At 46.0% G+C, this 22,507-nt stretch overlaps 1 protein-coding gene across 1 annotated transcript; it reads left to right on the plus strand.

Annotated features, from left to right (window-relative positions):
- The first annotated feature begins 9,872 nt into the window (after positions 1–9,872).
- On the plus strand, positions 9,873–19,866 carry LG09HXorf65 (linkage group 09 CXorf65 homolog). Its single transcript, XM_073600994.1, has 5 exons — positions 9,873–9,897; positions 10,158–10,244; positions 10,965–11,099; positions 11,443–11,511; positions 19,775–19,866. Exons 1-5 carry the CDS (start codon positions 9,873–9,875, stop codon positions 19,864–19,866), a joined length of 408 nt encoding a protein of 135 aa, XP_073457095.1.
- The last annotated feature ends 2,641 nt before the right edge of the window (positions 19,867–22,507 follow it).

The raw sequence follows: 22,507 nt of genomic DNA on the forward strand, positions 1-22,507 counted from the left end.
GATATCAGGAGTGCCCAGGCACAAGAGGTGCACTGATATCAGGAGTGCCCAGGCACAAGAGGTACACTGATATCAGGAGTGCCCAGGCACAAGAGGTGCACTGATATCAGCAGTGCCTAGGCACAGGCGTGCACTGATATCAGGAGTGCCTAGGCACAGGAGGTGCACTGATATCAGGAGTGCCTAGGCACTGATATCAGCAGTGCCTAGGCACAGGGGGTGCACTGATATCAGGAGTGCCTAGGCACAGGAGCTGCACTGATATCAGGAGTGCCTAGGCACTGATATCAGGAGTGCCTAGGCACAGGAGGTGCACTGATATCAGGAGTGCCTAGGCAGAGGAGGTGCACTGAAATTTTTTCAGGATACTGTTTGGGCACAATTAATATTTCTAATATTTCCCTATAACATGGCACATCCTGTATAATAATAATAATAGTTCTGCTTTAGGAGTCAAGCGGTTAATAATGTGTCGTGTCTATTTTCCGGCAATCAGATGGATTTCACTAAGACGGCTCATTCATCAGGTGCCACGCTTTCATGTGGGAGGGGGGGTGGAATTTATGGGGAGAGGATTTGTGCTAGGAGGGGTTGTTTGGGGGGGGGGGATTTGCTAGGATTGAGCATTTGGGGGGCAGATGATTTGAGCTCGGAGAGGGGATTGGGGGGGCAAAGATTTGTGCTGGAAGGGGGAATTTTAGCAGGGGGCGTATTTATACTGGGAGGAGTAGGAATTTTTATTTGGTGAGAATTTGGGCTTTTTCAAAGGGAATTTATGCTTGGGGGGGGAGGGGTAGATTAGTGTTTGATTTTCTGAGGTGGGATTTTCTTTGCCCTGGGGGATAGGTGACCTTGTCCCCGATCAGGAGATCACTGACATTTTCCTGTATACATTTGTTAAATTTTTTTCTTTTTGTAATCAGTGTTTTTTTTTTTGTTTGTAGTAAAGTTTTTCTTGTTACAGTAATAAAATTCATCTAGCACTTCATAGATAAGGAAAGAATATTATTGTTTTATATTATTATTACTATAATTATTATTAATATAGTCAGTGCCGTTCTCCAGCGCAGGGTTTAGCTCCGCCTACTCACCGTGCTGATTTCTGGGATTTCGGTCATCAGCCGGGGGGCAGCCCAGAGTACGGTGGACACGGCTTCAGCCAGACTCGGGTCCAGGTCTCTGTATCAAAAATAAAATATTTTTTTTACAGGCAATGTATATGTTTATTTATTATGGTCAATAGTTATTTTATTTGTATCCAGGTCATTTTATTGGATAATAATATTTAGTATTCTTTTTTTTTCTATTCCTGAAGGCTACGCTCCCACAGTGCTGCGCCCCCACAGTGCTGCGCTCACACAGTGCTGAGCCCCCACAGTGCTGCGCCCCCACAGTGCTGAGCCCCCACAGTGCTGCGCCCCCACATTGCTGCGCCCCCACATTGCTGTGCCCCCACATTGCTGCGCCCCCACAGTGCTACGCCCCCACAGTGCAGCACTCTCACAGTGCTGAGCCCCCACATTGCTGTGCCCCCACATTGCTGCGCCCCCACAGTGCTGCGCCCCCACATTGCTGCACTCCCACAGTGCAGCACTCTCACAGTGCTGCGCCCCCACATTGCTGTGCCCCCACATTGCTGTGCCCCCACAGTGCTGCACCCTCACGGTGAGGGTGCGCCCCGAGCTGAGCCCCGAGCCCCCACGGTGCTGAGCCCCCACAGTGCTGAGCCCCCATGGCGCTGCGCTCCCACAGTGCTGAGCCCCCACGGTGCTGAGCCCCCACAGTGCTGAGCCCCGAGCCCCCACGGTGCTGCGCTCCCACAGTGCTGCGTTCCCACAGTGCTGCGCTCCCACAGTGCTGCATTCCCATAGTGCTGGGCCCCCACAGTGCTGCGCTCTCATTAGTAACCAGTTTTAAATATTTAGGTTTTTCTTTAAGGTCGGTTTAGCTTTATGTATATATTATATGTGCAGAAAAGTAAAAGAAGTAGAACCCTTTTACTGTCAGAGCCGTTTTTGTATCTTTTTGCAAATGTTTAAAAAATAATAATTTTAGGCCTGAAGATGACCTAAAATCCTCAAAACATTAAAATTCTTCAGAAAGCAGAGAGTTTACATTTTTTATAGTCACATGATATTTGCACAAAATTTCAGTAAAAAACACATTAAAGTTTATTTTAAGGCACTCAAAGGCCACATGTTACCGGGCAGGGCCAATCACAGCCCATCTCTACCATGTGATTAGCTGGTGCCAATCACAGATCATCACAATCGTTTTCATTCAGAAAAAAAAAAGATTGCTTATAACTGTACAGATCACTTCCCTAGAGTAGTGCAGTGTTACTATGGTAAGAGAGTAGTGCAGTGTTACTATGGTAAGAGAGTAGTGCAGGGTTACTATGGTAACAGAGTAGTGCAGTGTTACTATGGTAACAGAGTAGTGCAGGGTTACTATGGTAACAGAGTAGTGCAGTGTTACTATGGTAAGAGAGTAGTGCAGTGTTACTATGGTAACAGAGTAGTGCAGTGTTACTATGGTAACAGAGTAGTGCAGGGTTACTATGGTAACAGAGTAGTGCAGTGTTACTATGGTAGCACTGTATTGCTCTGGTCACTGTATGCAAAAAATGGAATAAAGTATAAAAAAATATTTAAAGAATTGAAAAAAACCCACTACACCAGTTATATGATGACACTGTACTGCACTGCTGACAGTATGTAAAAATGTTTTTAAATCTTTTTTTTTTAACCACTTGATGACCGCCTTTCGTATAGATACGGCGGCTCGCCTGATGTACCTGTACCCTAAATCGATCCCCCAAATTTTCTAGACGCTATTACTTTTGCGCAAATCAATCAATATACCCCCAATCCCTTTTTTTTTTTTTTTTTACCAAAAATATGTAGAAGAATACATATCGGCCTAAACTGATGAATACATTTGTTTTTTTTTTTTATATATATTTTTTTGGGGGGGATATTTATTATAGCAGAGAGTACAAATTACGTTTTGTTTTTTTTCAAAACTGTTGCTCTTTTTTTTTTTTTTTTATAGCGCAAAAAATTATATACCGCCAAATACCGCCAAAAGAAAGCTCTATTTGTGGGGAAAAAAAAGGACATCAGTTGTATTTGTGTACAGCGTTGCACGATCGCGCAATTGTCAGTTAAAGCGTCGTATCGCCAAAAAAAATAAATGGCCTGGTCATTAAGGGGGGCAAATCCTTCCGGAGCTGAAGTGGTTAATTTCTTTATTTTCCAAAAAAAAATGTGACAAAAAGTGACAACTTCAAAAAAAACTCGCTGTGCCTCTTACTAAATACCTTGGACTGTCTACTTTCCTAAAAAGGGGCGATTTGGGGGGTATTTGTACCGTCAGTTTTCGGATATATATATATCCCATCGTTTGTATAACTTTCCTACAGATAAATAATATTCACGGATTTGGGGGATTTTCACCAAAGAAATGGAGCAGAATATATTTTGGCCGAAATTCATGAAGAAAGTTTTTTTATTTGCAAAATTATATAACAGAAAAGAAAAAAAAAGAAAAGATCTGTCTCAAAAAAATGATACAAATGTCCTGTGAGTACAGTGTCACGTGACTGCGTAATTGTCATTCAAAGTGTGAGAGCGCTGAGAGCGGAGATTGGCCTGGGCAGGAAGTGGGGGAGGGGGATGTGCCCGGTATTGAAGGGGTTAAACGGGTGTAAAAGAATGGAAAATCAGCTCTGGTAGTGAAAGGGTGAACACCAGACCCAGCCAGGCGATGTGCATTTCCTGGGAAGACACAATGATTGGCGATAATTCTTACTTCATCGAGTGAATTAATCCGATTTGTTCGATGATCAGGGTACAATAGATCTCCAGCAGATCCAGCGCCTGCACGCGGCTGTCCCCCCGGATGAGAACCTTCGCCTGTGTGCACGCGCGCTCCGTCTCTCCATCCGTTAGGAACTCTGCGATTTGCTCTTTGATCTTTTCTTTGGACTTTGCTGGGGGGGGGAGGAGAGCAAAGAGCCGGTCAGGTAAACTAATAACAAAAAAATAACTGCGCCCCCAACCAAGCCCCCCCCCCCCCCGGGCCACATCCGGCCCACTACATGATTTTATCTGGATCTGGCCCGCAGCTGGGATCGGTATCCTAGATGTGCCTCAACCCTCACCTGGACTCAGAAAGGGGGGACTCTAATGGTGACCCTGATGTAAGGGGGGGCTCTAATGGTGACCCTGATGTAAGGGGGGGCTCTAATGGTGACCCTGATGTAAGGGGGGGCTCTAATGGTGACCCTGATGTAAAGGTGGGCTTTGAAGTAAAGAGGACTCTGATGTAAGAAAGTCTCTGATGGGGATTCTTATGTAAGGGGGGAAGTTGATGGGGGTCCTGATGTAAGGTGGGACTCTGGTATAAGGGAAGACTCAAATGGCAACCCTGATGTAAAGGGATCTCTATTGAGGACCCTGATGTAAGAGTGGGCTTTGATATAAAAAGACTCTGATGTAAGGAGGTCTCTGATAGGGACTCTGATGTAAGAGGAAGAAGTTGATGATACAAGGGGGGAGTCTAATGAGGACCCTGATAAAAGGGGGAGTCTGATGGGGACCCTGATAAAAGGGGGGAGTCTGATGGGGACCCTGATATAAGGGGGGGTCTGATGGGGACCCTGATAAAAGGGGGGAGTCTGATGGGGACCCTGATATAAGGGGGAGTCTGATGGGGACCCTGATAAAAGGGGGGATCTGATGGGGACCCTGATATAAAGGGGAGTCTGATGGGGACCCTGATAAAAGGGGAAATCTAATGGGGACCCTGATAAAAGGGGGAATCTAATGGGGACCCTGATAAAAGGGGGGGTCTGATGGGGACCCTGATATAAGGGGGAGTCTGATGGGGACCCTGATGAAAGGGGAGTCTAATGGGGACCCTGATAAAAGGGGAGGTCTGATGGGGACCCTGATTAAAGGGGGGTCTGATGGGGACCTTGATATAAGGGGGAGTCTAATGGGGACCCTGGTAAAAGGGGGGTCTGATGGGGACCCTGATAAAAGGGGGAGTCTAATGGGGACCCTGATAAAAGGGGGGGTCTGATGGGGACCCTGATAAAAGGGGAATCTAATGGGGACCCTGATAAAAGGAGGGAGTCTGATGGGGACCCTGATAAAAGGGGGGGTCTGATGGGGACCCTGATTAAAGGGGGGGTCTGATGGGGACCCTGATATAAGGGGGAGTCTGATGGGGACCCTGATATAAGGGGGAGTCTGATGGGGACCCTGATATAAGGGGGAGTCTAATGGGGACCCTGATAAAAGGGGGTCTGATGGGGACCCTGATATAAGGGGGAGTCTGATGGGGACCCTGATAAAAGGGGGGGACTGAAGGGGAACCTGATAAAAGGGGGAATCTAATGGGGACCCTGATAAAAGGGGGGTCTGATGGGGATCCTGATAAAAGGGGGGGGACTGAAGGGGAACCTGATAAAAGGGGGAATCTAATGGGGACCCTGATAAAAGGGGGGTCTGATGGGGATCCTGATAAAAGGGGGGGGACTGAAGGGGAACCTGATAAAACGGGGAATCTAATGGGGACCCTGATAAAAGGGGGAGTCTGATGGGGACCCTGATAAAAGGGGGGGGTCTGATGGGGACCCTGAGAAAAGGGGGAATCTAATGGGGACCCTGATAAAAGGGGGAGTCTAATGGGGACCCTGTTAAAAGGGGGGGGTCTGATGGTGACCCTGATTAAAGGGGGGGGTCTGATGGGGACCCTGATATAAGGGGGAGTCTGATGGGGACCCTGATATAAGGGGGAGTTTAATGGGGACCCTGATAAAAGTGGTGAGTCTGATAGTGACCCTGTGCCACCCCAACCTGCCCTATACCACCCCAACCTTCCCTGTGCCACCCTAACGTGCCCTGTACCACCCTTACTTGCCCTATACCACCCTATACTATCATTTACAGGGGCCGGTTTGGGGTGCACCCCGTGACCGTGCACTGCCTGCAGGGTGCTGGGCAGCCTAGACGGGGGGGGGGGACACCAACCCTAGTGACGCCACTGGGCTGTGCGATGTTGTTTTTATTTTTTTGACAGCTCCAATTGCCAGGACCTTGTTTACATTTCAGCTGTCAACAGGGGAACCCCGCTGCCAGCTGAATGAGTCATCGGTTGTTAGGGACGTGGCAGCCCCGCTCCTTAACAACCGATAATTGACGGCTTTTTTTTTTTTTTTACGTTTCAGCTGAAATGCTCGGCATCAGCACATATCAGTACCGTTATCGGTGCAACTCGAGGCACTGTGCCCGTCTCTGTACACCACCACAGAGTAGGTCCTACTTACCTCCTGGTCCCTTATCTATAAACCAGAGGTAATCATTTGTTCATTCGGGGCACCAATATCGTCAAAAGTGCAGCAATTATCAACCCCCTGAATCAGCTGGTAAAGTTACCAAAACGGGATTTGTGAATCTGGCGCCGGCCCTTTTAATGGGCCAGAAAAGTGTTGGTAGTAAATAATTCCCTCCCCCCGATTGTAGTTCTCTTTTTCGTAGAATAATAACTGAAAATGACTTACTTATGTCCGTTTTCAACTTTCCCAGCTTCTTTAGAACAGCTATCATGCTGGAGACAATTACATCTTTTTTAAAACTCCTCTTAAACAGACCAGCCATTCCTAAAAGAAGATAGAAATTAACAAAAAAAAAATCAAAGCAAGGTCCATAAAGGCATGGAGGAGCGAGTTTGGGGTGGAGGAACTAAAGGTGTTCTATGGGGTTGAGGTCAGGACTCTGTGCAGGTCAGTCAAGTTCCTCCACCCCAAACTCCCTCATCCATGTCTTTATGGACCTTGCTTTGTGCACTGGTCCAAATCATTTGGTGGAGGGGGGATTATGGTGTGAGGGGGGATTATGGTGTGGGGGAGGGGGGATTATGGTGTGGGGGGAGGGGGGATTATGGTGTGGGGTTGTTTTTCAGGGGTTGGGTTTGGCCCCTTAGTTCCAGTGAAGGGAACTCTTAAGGCGTCAGCATACCAAGACATTTTGGACAATTTCATGCTCCCAACTTTGTGGGAACAATTTGGGGACGGCCCCTTTCCTGTTCCAACATGACTGCCCACAAGAGCACAAAGCAAGGTCCATAAAGACATGGATGAGCGAGTTTGGGGTGGAGGAACTTGACTGGCCTGCACAGAGTCCTGACCTCAACCCGATAGAACACCTTTGGGATGAATTAGAGGGGAGACTGTGAGCCAGGCCTTCTCATCCAACATCAGTGCCTGACCTCACAAATGCTCTTCTGGAAGAATGGTCAAACATTCCCATAGACACCCTCCTAAACTTTGTGGACGGCCTTCCCAGAAGAGGTGAAGCTGTTTTAGCTGCAAAGGGCGGAGCCAACTCAATATTGACCCCTCCGGACTAAGACTGGGATGTCATTAAAGGTCATGTGTGTGTAAAGGGGGGGACCAATACTTTTGGTAATATAGTGTATGTATAGAGGAGGATGGGGGAGGTGCATAGTATATATATATATATGTGTAAAGGCAGGCGTCCCAATACTTTTGGTAATATAGAGTATCTCTGGCTCAGGTTGTACATAGGACAGTGTAGTGCAGACAATCCCATACATTCCGGCTCTATAGTGTTATTATATATTGTGATCCGCAGGGACACTGTACTAATAATATATAAAATGTGTTAAACGTTATCATAGAGCTGCATTGGGATAACATTACAACCTGTAATTGCAGTAGGATCGGAAATATTTCCAATACTTTGGGTGATATAGTGTATGTATACAGGGGGGTGGGGAGGTGTATATATATATATATATATATATATATATATATATATATGTCAATGTATCTGATCATTAGTGGATGACAGACAGGATTCCTTCCCGTAGATTGGGTGTAATTTACACCTCGGGGGGTCTTCACACCCCTCCCCCCCACAGGTCACAATGCATTCTCCTAGACACATACCTCATTATATCCCATTGAGGACTTACCTGATCTGACGTCCGGCTCCTCCTAGAAGAGAGATCTGGGATCAGCACTCGGGTTGGACATTGTCCCCGGGTGTGTCCCGCCTATCAGGGTCATCACACCACATAATCGCAGACACAAATCTTTAACCAGAGAGACATAAAATACAGAAAAGAGGAGAACGGACTCCAATCCTTCACAATGTTACTATCAGCACCCGTCCTCTCTACACAATTCTGGTACCAGGCCGGAGCGGAGGTCCGCCATAACCCCTCCCCCCACCTCCCCTGTATAAAGTCTGTGAATCTAACGTCCCCGTCCTAGTCACTTCTCCTCAGGTGGACATCATACCACGTCCTGGAGTTTAGGCGGTTAAATCGAAATCAGTGGAGGTCGGTCCATGGGAGCGCACAGGCACCCCCCCCCCCCCCCCATCCCATCCATGCATCCAGCCCTGATGGGGACCCTGATATAAGGGGGGCTCTAATGTAAGGGGGGACTCTAATAAGGACCCTGATATAAGGGGGACTCTGATGTAAGGGGGGACTCTAATGGGGACCCTAATATAAGGGGGACACTGATGTAAGGGGGGACTCTGATGGGGACCAGATGTAAGGGGGACCTCTAATGGGGACACTGATGTAAGGGGGGACTCTGATGGGGACACTGATGTAAGGGGGAACTCTGATGGGAACACTGATGTAAGGGGGGACTCTGATGGGGACACTGATGTAAGGGGGGACTCTGATGGGGACACTGATGTAAGGGGGGACTCTGATGGTAACACTGATGTAAGGGGGGACTCCTAGGTAAGGGGGGGACTCTGATGGGGGCACTGATGTAAGGGGGGACTCTGATGGGAACACTGATGTAAGGGGGGACTCTGATGTAAGGGGGACTCTGATGGGAACACTGATGTAAGGGGGGACTCTGATGGGAACACTGATGTAAGGGGGGACTCTGATGGGGACTCTGATGTAAGGGGGGACTCTGATGTTAGGGGGGACTCTGATGGGGACCGGATGTAAGGGGGACCTCTAATGGGGACACTGATGTAAGGGGGACCTCTAATGGGGACACTGATGTAAGGGGGGACTCTGATGGGGACACTGATGTAAGGGGGACACTGATGTAAGGGGGGACTCCTAGGTAAGGGGGGGACTCTGATGGGAACACTGATGTAAGGGGGGACTCTGATGGGGACTCTGATGTAAGGGGGACTCTGATGTAAAGGGGGGATTCTGATGTTGGGGGGACTGTGATGTAAAGGGGGATTCTGATGTAAAGGGGGGAGGGGGCGGTGCCATGGAATGGACTCTTCCTGGAGTTGTCAGATTTTTCCAGCAGTCATGGAAAGGAAAACACGACATTTATGCCCCTCCCTATTAGATTGTGAGCTCCTCTGATCCTCTTGTATTTTATTGTATTGTCTCCTTTTATATTGTAAAGTGCTGAGAAATCTGTTGGCACCGAATAAATCCTGTATAATAATAATAATAATAATAATAATTTATAATAATAATAATAATAATTTATAATAGAGGATCGCTCTGTGCTCTGATTGGCTGATGACTCTTTCAAGGAGCATAAATAGAGGCGGAGCTTACCTGCAGCACAGACATGACAGTTGAGCCCCCGTGTGGTGAGAAGAGGTACTGGACACTGAAATGGCAGTTGGAAGGGTTATGAAGTCAGAGGAAGGCTCGGCTCTGGTAAGGGAAGGCAGATCAGAGGGGGGCACTGGGGGGGTATTGGGGGGTAATAAAGTGAACGGGGGGCATTGTACTGTAATATATAACACTGAGTAAAGCCCGCTCTCATGCAGGAGGGGTCGGCGGTCAGCGAGGAGGTCGGGGTGAAGGATCAGCGACTCCGGAATTCACTAAACATGTTCATCTACATCATCCATGGAGGTACCAAAGTATTGTCTCCAGACTAGTGATAGGGGTCCCCGGGGGCCCAACCTGCATCCTGGGGGGCCACATGTGGCGGTGTGGCCCCTCACAGACCCCGGACAGTCAGTAGACAACATTCTATGGGGGATCTCTAGCAGTCTCATGTTTCATGTCCTCTGATATCTCCTGTCATATACTCAGTATAATGTGTGGCCCTTGGGGGCTCTCAGGGGCCCCAGTACTGCCGACTCAGCAAATACAATGTTTCTATATTGCAGATAATCAGCAATTTCTGGTCAATATTCATTGCCGGGTGATCCACCTATTACATCTCCTCCGGGGGAGGGTACACCTACCCCACACAGGTAAGTAGTGCTATTATTATTGATCAGGACTGATATTAGGTATGGAGTGATGTGTATTAGTAAAGAAATCCTGATCAATAATTATATTAAGTATGGAGCAATGTGTATTACTATTATTATTGATCAGGATTGATATTAGATATGGAGTGATGTGAATTCCTATTATTATTGATTAGGGCTGATATTAGGTATGCAGTGATGTGTATTATTATAATTATTGATCAGGATTTTGTACTAATACACATCACTCCATATCTAATATCAATCCTGATAGTAATACACATTGCTCCATACTTAGTAAACAATCCTGATCAATAATTATATTATATTAAGTATGGAGCAATGTGTATTTCTATTATTATTGATCAGGATTGATATTAGATCTGGAGTGATGTGTATTCTTATTATTATTGATTAGGGCTGATATTAGGTATGGAGTGATGTATATTAGTAAAAAATCCTGATCAATAATAATTATAATACACATCACTCCATACCTAATATTAATCCTGATCAATAATAATAGTAATACACATTGCTCCATACTTAGTAAACAATCCTGATCAATAATTATATTAAGTATGGAGAAATGTGTATTACTATTATTATTGATCAAGATTGATATTAGGTATGGAGTGATGTGTATTATTAATCCTCATTATTATTGATCAGGATTGATATTGATCAGGATTGATCTCAGACTATTATTCCCTCTTACAGACGTCATTGATCTGTGTGATGAAAGCGGACGTCTAAATTTTCTTTTTTTGATCACAAATTACAACGATCGTGCTGAAAAATATCTGACTCCAGGCGGGGCGTATTACGTGTGTAAGGTGGAGAAGGGGGAGCCAGGTAGAGTACAGGAATTCTCACTCCTTGTTGATGAAGATTTTGTGTAGTAAATGTGCGTCCAGCCAAAATGTTTTTTTTTGTACTTTACTTTTGAATATTATAGGGAAGGATTGGAACCTTTGTTTTTGTTTTTTTTTGCTATCTGGAGCTCAATTTGGGAGATTTACCATCACTTCCTGTCCCTGTGACAACAGATGCAGCAGACAGGAAGTGAGGGGAATGCTCCAATAGCAACACAGACAGAAATACAATTTGTATTGCTGTCTGTGTCCCTGTTAGATAGCAGCTGGGAAAACTCTGTGTAAAAATCCACTTTGACAACATCTACTTCTCTGTGTTACAGGGACCACAAGTGAAAAATGCTACAAACAGATCACTGTCATGTTATCCAACCCGGACCCCAAGATCACAGGTACAAACACTGCAGTCTCTGATCACCTCCTGTATTATGTCCGCAGTCTCTGATCATCTCCTGTATTATGTCTGCAGTCTCTGACCATCTCCTGTATTATGTCTGCAGTCTCTGATCGTCTCCTGTACTATGTCTGCAGTCTCTGATCATCTCCTGTATTATGTCTGCAGTCTCTGATCATCTCCTGTATTATGTCTGCAGTCTCTGATCATCTCCTGCACTATGTCTGCAGTCTCTGATCGTCTCCTGTACTATGTCTGCAGTCTCTGATCATCTCCTGTACTATGTCTGCAGTCTCTGATCATCTCCTGTATTATGTCTGCAGTCTCTGATCATCTCCTGCACTATGTCTGCAGTCTCTGATCATCTCCTGTACTATGTCTGCAGTCTCTGATCATCTCCTGTATTATGTCTGCAGACTCTGATCATCTCCTGTATTATGTCCGCAGTCTCTGATCATCTCCTGTACTATGTCTGCAGTCTCTGATCATCTCCTGTACTATGTCTGCAGTCACTGACAGTCTCTTGTATCATGTCTGCAGTCTCTGATCATCTCCTGTACTATGTCTGCAGTCTCTGATCATCTCCTGTACTATGTCTGCAGTCTCTGATCATCTCCTGTATTATGTCTGCAGTCTCTGATCATCTCCTGTATTATGTCTGCAGTCTCTGATCATCTCCTGTATTATGTCTGCAGTCTCTGATCATCTCCTGCACTATGTCTGCAGTCTCTGATCGCCTCCTGTACTATGTCTGCAGTCACTGACAGTCTCTTGTATCATGTCTGCAGTCTCTGATCATCTCCTGTACTATGTCTGCAGTCTCTGATCATCTCCTGTACTATGTCTGCAGTCTCTGACAGTCTCTTGTATCATGTCTGCAGTCTCTGATCATCTCCTGTATTATGTCCGCAGTCTCTGATCATCTCCTGTACTATGTCTGCAGTCTCTGACAGTCTCTTGTATCATGTCTGCAGTCTCTGATCATCTCCTGTACTATGTCTGCAGTCTCTGATCATCTCCTGTACTATGTCTGCAGTCTCTGATCATCTCCTGTACTATGTCTGCAGTCTCTGATCATCTCCTGTACTATGTCTGCAGTCTCTGATCATCTCCTGTATTATGTCTGCAGTCTCTGATCATCTCCTGTATTATGTCTGCAGTCTCTGATCATCTCCTGCACTATGTCTGCAGTCTCTGATCATCTCCTGTACTATGTCTGCAGTCTCTGATCATCTCCTCTATTATGTCTGCAGTCTCTGACCATCTCCTGTACTATGTCTGCAGTCTCTGATCATCTCCTGTACTATGTCTGCAGTCTCTGATCATCTCCTGTACTATGTCTGCAGTCTCTGACCATCTCCTGTACTATGTCTGCAGTCTCTGATCATCTCCTGTATTATGTCTGCAGTCTCTGATCATCTCCTGTACTATGTCTGCAGTCTCTGATCATCTCCTGTACTATGTCTGCAGTCTCTGACCATCTCCTGTACTATGTCTGCAGTCTCTGATCATCTCCTGTATTATGTCTGCAGTCTCTGATCATCTCCTCTATTATGTCTGCAGTCTCTGACCATCTCCTGTACTATGTCTGCAGTCTCTGATCATCTCCTGTACTATGTCTGCAGTCTCTGATCATCTCCTGTACTATGTCTGCAGTCTCTGATCATCTCCTGTATTATGTCTGCAGTCTCTGATCATCTCCTGTACTATGTCTGCAGTCTCTGATCATCTCCTGTATTATGTCTGCAGTCTCTGATCATCTCCTGTATTATGTCTGCAGTCTCTGATCATCTCCTGTACCATGTCTGCAGTCTCTGATCATCTCCTGTATTATGTCTGCAGTCTCTGACCATCTCCTGTACTATGTCTGCAGTCTCTGATCATCTCCTGTACTATGTCTGCAGTCTCTGATCATCTCCTGTACTATGTCTGCAGTCTCTGATCATCTCCTGTATTATGTCTGCAGTCTCTGATCATCTCCTGTACTATGTCTGCAGTCTCTGATCATCTCCTGTATTATGTCTGCAGTTTCTGATCATCTCCTGTACTATGTCTGCAGTCTCTGATCATCTCCTGTATTATGTCTGCAGTCTCTGATCACCTCCTGTATTATGTCTGCAGTCTCTGATCATCTCCTGTATTATGTCTGCAGTCTCTGATCATCTCCTGTATTATGTCTGCAGTCTCTGATCATCTCCTGTACCATGTCTGCAGTCTCTGATCATCTCCTGTATTATGTCTGCAGTCTCTGATCATCTCCTGTATTATGTCTGCAGTCTCTGATCATCTCCTGTATTATGTCTGCAGTCTCTGATCATCTCCTGTATTATGTCTGCAGTCTCTGATCATCTCCTGTATTATGTCTGCAGACTCTGATCATCTCCTGTATTATGTCTGCAGTTTCTGATCATCTCCTGTATTATGTCTGCAGTCTCTGATCATCTCCTGCACTATGTCTGCAGTCTCTGATCGTCTCCTGTACTATGTCTGCAGTCTCTGATCATCTCCTGTATTATGTCTGCAGTCTCTGACCATCTCCTGTACTATGTCTGCAGTCTCTGATCATCTCCTGTACTATGTCTGCAGTCTCTGATCATCTCCTGTATTATGTCTGCAGTCTCTGATCATCTCCTGTATTATGTCTGCAGTCTCTGATCATCTCCTGTATTATGTCTGCAGTCTCTGATCATCTCCTGCACTATGTCTGCAGTCTCTGATCGTCTCCTGTACTATGTCTGCAGTCTCTGATCATCTCCTGTACTATGTCTGCAGTCTCTGATCATCTCCTGTATTATGTCTGCAGACTCTGATCATCTCCTGTATTATGTCTGCAGTCTCTGATCATCTCCTGCACTATGTCTGCAGTCTCTGATTGTCTCCTGTACTATGTCTGCAGTCTCTGATCATCTCCTGTACTATGTCTGCAGTCTCTGATCATCTCCTGTATTATGTCTGCAGACTCTGATCATCTCCTGTATTATGTCCGCAGTCTCTGATCATCTCCTGTACTATGTCTGCAGTCTCTGATCATCTCCTGTACTATGTCTGCAGTCACTGACAGTCTCTTGTATCATGTCTGCAGTCTCTGATCATCTCCTGTACTATGTCTGCAGTCTCTGATCATCTCCTGTACTATGTCTGCAGTCTCTGATCATCTCCTGTATTATGTCTGCAGTCTCTGATCATCTCCTGTATTATGTCTGCAGTCTCTGATCATCTCCTGTATTATGTCTGCAGTCTCTGATCATCTCCTGCACTATGTCTGCAGTCTCTGATCGCCTCCTGTACTATGTCTGCAGTCACTGACAGTCTCTTGTATCATGTCTGCAGTCTCTGATCATCTCCTGTACTATGTCTGCAGTCTCTGATCATCTCCTGTACTATGTCTGCAGTCTCTGATCATCTCCTGTACTATGTCTGCAGTCTCTGATCATCTCCTGTACTATGTCTGCAGTCTCTGACAGTCTCTTGTATCATGTCTGCAGTCTCTGATCATCTCCTGTATTATGTCCGCAGTCTCTGATCATCTCCTGTACTATGTCTGCAGTCTCTGACAGTCTCTTGTATCATGTCTGCAGTCTCTGATCATCTCCTGTACTATGTCTGCAGTCTCTGATCATCTCCTGTACTATGTCTGCAGTCTCTGATCATCTCCTGTACTATGTCTGCAGTCTCTGATCATCTCCTGTACTATGTCTGCAGTCTCTGATCATCTCCTGTATTATGTCTGCAGTCTCTGATCATCTCCTGTATTATGTCTGCAGTCTCTGATCATCTCCTGCACTATGTCTGCAGTCTCTGATCATCTCCTGTACTATGTCTGCAGTCTCTGATCATCTCCTCTATTATGTCTGCAGTCTCTGACCATCTCCTGTACTATGTCTGCAGTCTCTGATCATCTCCTGTACTATGTCTGCAGTCTCTGATCATCTCCTGTACTATGTCTGCAGTCTCTGACCATCTCCTGTACTATGTCTGCAGTCTCTGATCATCTCCTGTATTATGTCTGCAGTCTCTGATCATCTCCTGTACTATGTCTGCAGTCTCTGATCATCTCCTGTACTATGTCTGCAGTCTCTGACCATCTCCTGTACTATGTCTGCAGTCTCTGATCATCTCCTGTATTATGTCTGCAGTCTTTGATCATCTCCTGTATTATGTCTGCAGTCTCTGATCATCTCCTGTATTATGTCTGCAGTCTCTGATCATCTCCTGTATTATGTCTGCAGTCTCTGATCATCTCCTGCACTATGTCTGCAGTCTCTGATCGTCTCCTGTACTATGTCTGCAGTCTCTGATCATCTCCTCTATTATGTCTGCAGTCTCTGATCATCTCCTCTATTATGTCTGCAGTCTCTGACCATCTCCTGTACTATGTCTGCAGTCTCTGATCATCTCCTGTACTATGTCTGCAGTCTCTGATCATCTCCTGTACTATGTCTGCAGTCTCTGATCATCTCCTGTATTATGTCTGCAGTCTCTGATCATCTCCTGTACTATGTCTGCAGTCTCTGATCATCTCCTGTATTATGTCTGCAGTCTCTGATCATCTCCTGTATTATGTCTGCAGTCTCTGATCATCTCCTGTACCATGTCTGCAGTCTCTGATCATCTCCTGTATTATGTCTGCAGTCTCTGACCATCTCCTGTACTATGTCTGCAGTCTCTGATCATCTCCTGTACTATGTCTGCAGTCTCTGATCATCTCCTGTACTATGTCTGCAGTCTCTGATCATCTCCTGTATTATGTCTGCAGTCTCTGATCATCTCCTGTACTATGTCTGCAGTCTCTGATCATCTCCTGTATTATGTCTGCAGTCTCTGATCATCTCCTGTACTATGTCTGCAGTCTCTGATCATCTCCTGTATTATGTCTGCAGTCTCTGATCACCTCCTGTATTATGTCTGCAGTCTCTGATCATCTCCTGTATTATGTCTGCAGTCTCTGATCATCTCCTGTATTATGTCTGCAGTCTCTGATCATCTCCTGTACCATGTCTGCAGTCTCTGATCATCTCCTGTATTATGTCCGCAGTCTCTGATCATCTCCTGTATTATGTCTGCAGTCTCTGATCATCTCCTGTATTATGTCTGCAGACTCTGATCATCTCCTGTATTATGTCTGCAGTTTCTGATCATCTCCTGTATTATGTCTGCAGTCTCTGATCATCTCCTGCACTATGTCTGCAGTCTCTGATCGTCTCCTGTACTATGTCTGCAGTCTCTGATCATCTCCTGTATTATGTCTGCAGTCTCTGATCATCTCCTGTACTATGTCTGCAGTCTCTGATCATCTCCTGTATTATGTCTGCAGTCTCTGATCATCTCCTGTACTATGTCTGCAGTCTCTGATCATCTCCTGTATTATGTCTGCAGTCTCTGATCATCTCCTGTATTATGTCTGCAGACTCTGATCATCTCCTGTATTATGTCCGCAGTCTCTGATCATCTCCTGTACTATGTCTGCAGTCTCTGATCATCTCCTGTATTATGTCTGCAGTCTCTGACAGTCTCTTGTATCATGTCTGCAGTCTCTGATCATCTCCTGTATTATGTCTGCAGTCTCTGATCATCTCCTGTATTATGTCTGCAGTCTCTGATCATCTCCTGTACTATGTCTGCAGTCTCTGATCATCTCCTGTATTATGTCCGCAGTCTCTGATCATCTCCTGTATTATGTCTGCAGTCTCTGATCATCTCCTGTATTATGTCTGCAGACTCTGATCATCTCCTGTATTATGTCCGCAGTCTCTGATCATCTCCTGTACTATGTCTGCAGTCTCTGATCATCTCCTGTATTATGTCTGCAGTCTCTGACAGTCTCTTGTATCATGTCTGCAGTCTCTGATCATCTCCTGTATTATGTCTGCAGACTCTGATCATCTCCTGTATTATGTCCGCAGTCTCTGATCATCTCCTGTACTATGTCTGCAGTCTCTGATCATCTCCTGTATTATGTCTGCAGTCTCTGACAGTCTCTTGTATCATGTCTGCAGTCTCTGATCATCTCCTGTATTATGTCTGCAGTCTCTGATCATCTCCTGTACTATGTCTGCAGTCTCTGATCATCTCCTGTATTATGTCTGCAGTCTCTGATCATCTCCTGTATTATGTCTGCAGTCTCTGACCATCTCCTGTATTATGTCTGCAGTCTCTGATCACCTCCTGTATTATGTCTGCAGTCTCTGATCATCTCCTGTACTATGTCTGCAGTCTCTGATCATCTCCTGTACTGTCTCCAGTCTCTGATCACCTCCTGTATTATGTCTGCAGTCTCTGATCATCTCCTGTACTATATCTGCAGTCTCTGATCATCTCCTGTACTATGTCTGCAGTCTCTGATCATCTCCTGTACTATGTCTGCAGTCTCTGATCATCTCCTCTATTATGTCTGCAGTCTCTGACCATCTCCTGTACTATGTCTGCAGTCTCTGATCATCTCCTGTACTATGTCTGCAGTCTCTGATCATCTCCTGTACTATGTCTGCAGTCTCTGACCATCTCCTGTACTATGTCTGCAGTCTCTGATCATCTCCTGTATTATGTCTGCAGTCTCTGATCATCTCCTGTATTATGTCTGCAGTCTCTGATCATCTCCTGTATTATGTCTGCAGTCTCTGATCATCTCCTGTACTATGTCTGCAGTCTCTGATCATCTCCTGTATTATGTCTGCAGTCTCTGATCATCTCCTGTATTATGTCTGCAGTCTCTGATCATCTCCTGTATTATGTCCGCAGTCTCTGATCATCTCCTGTATTATGTCCGCAGTCTCTGATCATCTCCTGTATTATGTCCGCAGACTCTGATCATCTCCTGTATTATGTCTGCAGTCTCTGATCATCTCCTGTACTATGTCTGCAGTCTCTGATCATCTCCTGTATTATGTCTGCAGTCTCTGATCATCTCCTGTATTATGTCTGCAGTCTCTGATCATCTTCTGCACTATGTCTGCAGTCTCTGATCATCTCCTGCACTATGTCTGCAGTCTCTGATCGTCTCCTGTACTATGTCTGCAGTCTCTGATCATCTCCTCTATTATGAATGCAGTCTCTGACCATCTCCTGTACTATGTCTGCAGTCTCTGATCATCTCCTGTACTATGTCTGCAGTCTCTGATCATCTCCTGTATTATGTCTGCAGTCTCTGATCATCTCCTGTATTATGTCTGCAGTCTCTGATCATCTCCTGTACTATGTCTGCAGTCTCTGATCATCTCCTGTATTATGTCCGCAGTCTCTGATCATCTCCTGTACTATGTCTGCAGTCTCTGATCATCTCCTGTATTATGTCTGCAGTCTCTGATCATCTCCTGTACTATGTCTGCAGTCTCTGATCATCTCCTGTATTATGTCCGCAGTCTCTGATCATCTCCTGTATTATGTCTGCAGTCTCTGATCATCTCCTGTATTATGTCCGCAGTCTCTGATCATCTCCTGTACTATGTCTGCAGTCTCTGATCATCTCCTGTACTATGTCTGCAGTCTCTGACAGTCTCTTGTATCATGTCTGCAGTCTCTGATCATCTCCTGTATTATGTCTGCAGTCTCTGATCATCTCCTGTATTATGTCTGCAGTCTCTGATCATCTCCTGTACTATGTCTGCAGTCTCTGATCATCTCCTGTATTATGTCTGCAGTCTCTGATCATCTCCTGTATTATGTCTGCAGTCTCTGATCATCTCCTGTATTATGTCTGCAGTCTCTGACCATCTCCTGTATTATGTCTGCAGTCTCTGATCACCTCCTGTATTATGTCTGCAGTCTCTGATCATCTCCTGTACTATGTCTGCAGTCTCTGATCATCTCCTGTACTATGTCTGCAGTCTCTGATCACCTCCTGTATTATGTCTGCAGTCTCTGATCATCTCCTGTACGATATCTGCAGTCTCTGATCATCTCCTGTACTATGTCTGCAGTCTCTGATCATCTCCTGTATTATGTCTGCAGTCTCTGATCATCTCCTGTCACATGATGTCAAAGCTCCTCTTCTTTGGAAACATGATGTCACGGCTCTTGTTCTTCGGTCACATGATGGCTCTTCTTCTTCCACTGCAGTCTCTGACAGCTTTCTCCAGCTTTTTACATTCACTAAATATTATGTTTATCCCTTCGGTAATGTCAGGGGTGGCACTTGAGTCTCCCTATATCTGATCCCCACCCTTGATCTAGAGGGAGGCCCCCATGAGCCGTAGAACAAGTTGCTGTTGGTGATGGTGTATTATGGTATGCAGGTCCAAACAAACTCTTCTTCTTTCTCACAGACTTTCTGAAGGTCCAGTGCAAGTCCATAGAGAAAAGTCGTCAGGAGCGTCTCAAGACCCGCAAGGCCAAGTTTTTGGCAGCTCACAACTGAGCACATCTCCCCTCCATTACTTCATAGCGGGGGAGTGAGTCTCTGGAACGTTCTTTGATCGCGGTAAGGTGTAAAATATTAATATAAAATTCATTCCATCAACAAAACTCAGAAAAGTCCCGCAGATCACAAAACACTTCATGGAAACACACCGAGGAACCATGTTGGCTTCTAAAACTGCTACTTGCCTGGCTGAATCAATGGTTTCCATACTCTCATCAGCCCAGAACAGGCACACGTGACCATCACACCTGCAAGATTTTAGCTTGTTTGGCATCTCATTCCAAAACCATTGTATAAACCAAACACATACCATGTAGGCCTTATTGACCAGCTCCATAAAGACATGGTGTGACCAGTCTGGTGTGGGGGGAATTTGAGTGTCCTGCACAGAGCCCTGACCTCAACTCTACTTTTGGAAGACCTTTGGTATAAGGTCTTCTCATCCAACATCAGTACCTGACCTCACAAATGGGCACAAATTCCCATAGACACCCTCCAAAATCTTGTGTAAAGTCCTCCCAGAAGAGTGCATCCAGCTCCATAAAGACATGGTGTGACCAGTTTGGTGTGGAGGAACTCGAGTGTCCTGTACAGAGCCCTGACCTCAACCCTACTGATCACCTTTGGGATAAATTGGAACCCCGATTGTGACCAAGGGATGTTTTTTTGGCACCCAACGTTGGGCCCAACATGTGAGCCAGGTCTTCCCATCCAACATTAGTACCTGACCTCAAAAATGGGTACAAATTCCAACAAACACCCTCCAAAATTGTGTAGGAAGCCATCCAAGAAGAGTGGATCCAGCTCCATAAGAACATGGTGTGACCAGTCTGGTGTGGGGGGAATTCGAGTGTCCTGCACAGAGCCCTGAGCTCAACTCTACTTTTGGAAGACCTTTGTTATAAGGATTTCTCATCCAACATCAGTACCTGACCTCACAAATGGGCACAAATTCCCAGACACCCTCCGAAATCTTGTGTAATGTCTTCCCAGAAGAGTGGAAACAGCTCCATAAAGACATGGTGTTACCAGTTTGGTGTGGAGGAACTCGAGTGTCCTGTACAGAGCCCTGACCTCATCCCTACTGATCACCTTTGGGATGAAATGCTGATGGTGAGTCAGGTCTTCTCATCCAACATCAGTACCTGACCTCACAAATGGGTAAAAATATCCAGACACCCTCCAAAATCTTGTTTCTCTTCCAAGAAAAGTGGAGGAGGGTACAGCTTCGATGGGGGGGAAACTCACTATTAATGGCCATGGCGGGGGGGCTCCCTATTATTGGCCTGGTGGGTGGTCCGGGGGCAACGCCATAAAAATGGTCGTGGTTTTCGAATGGGATGCCCAACAAACTCATATAAGTGTGATGATGGCCCGGTGGCCATATACATTGTATGTAAATCAGAATTTGGGTCTTGGCTCCCTGATCCACAAGCTTGTTGTCAGCATCTAAATTTCTCTTTCCAGGTTTCCTTCAAAACCTACCCCCACCCCCACCCCCACCCTCAATGATAAAACGGATTTCAAGTCTGAAAGCTTTACTAGTACAGAGTTTATATGTATTATGGCATTTTTAAAAAGCATGAGAGAAGACTTTAATATCTGATATCTTTTTGCAGGAAAATTTATTGATGATGGGAACTTACTTCTGATCACTTCAAAAACCCCGAATTTATTTCACATGGAGGATGTGATGGAAGATAATGTGAGGATGATGGCACTTCACGTTATATGGCTGGATGAAGATGGCCAATAAAGACACACGAATACACCTCATAATGAATGGTGGTCTTGTATGTTTAATACACATTCTGCTCTCACATCCTTCTCTCCACAATCCGTACCCACCGACTCCTCTCTCTCCTCCCTGGTCCACAATATACTCAATATACTCTCTTTGCCCCCTCTCCCCCCACCTCTGGGCCACAATCTTCTCCCAATGCCTCCTCTCTCTCATCCCCAGGCCATGACCTACTCTCCCTTCCTCTTTTTTACCCCTTCCAGACCACAATCTGCTCCCACGGCCTCCTCTCTCTCATCCCCAGGCCACAATCCAAACCCACTGCCACCTTTCTCCTTCCTCCAGGTCACAAAGTTTGCTCCCACGGCCTCCTCTCTCCTCTGGCCTACAATCTGCTTCTACAGCCTCCTTTCTCTCCCCTCTGGGCGACAATCTGCTCTCACTGCTTCTTCTCTCCTGTGGGCCACAACATGCTCCCACGGCCTTCTCCCTCTCCCCTCTGGGCTACAATCTGCTCCCATTGCCTCCTCTGGGGCACAACATGCTCCCACGGCCTTCTCCCTCTCCCCTCTGGGCTACAATCTGCTTCCATGGCCTCCTCTCTCCTGTGGGCCACAATATGCTTCCATTGCCTCCTCTGGGGCACAACATGCTCCTACGGCCTCCTCCCTCTCCCCTCTGGGCTACAATCTGCTCCCATGGCCTTCTCTCTCCTCTGGGCCACAATCTGCTCCCATGGCCTCCTCTGGGCCACAATCTGCTCCCCACAGCCTCCTCTCTCTCCCCTCTGCACTACAATCTGCTTCCACTGCCTCCTTTTTCTCCCCTCTCGGTGACAATGTGCTCCCACTGCCTCTTCTCTCCTGTGGGCCACAATATGCTCCCATGATCTCCTCT

This window comes from Aquarana catesbeiana, linkage group LG09 (assembly GCF_042186555.1).
Source record: "Aquarana catesbeiana isolate 2022-GZ linkage group LG09, ASM4218655v1, whole genome shotgun sequence".
Lineage (NCBI taxonomy): Eukaryota > Metazoa > Chordata > Amphibia > Anura > Ranidae > Aquarana > Aquarana catesbeiana.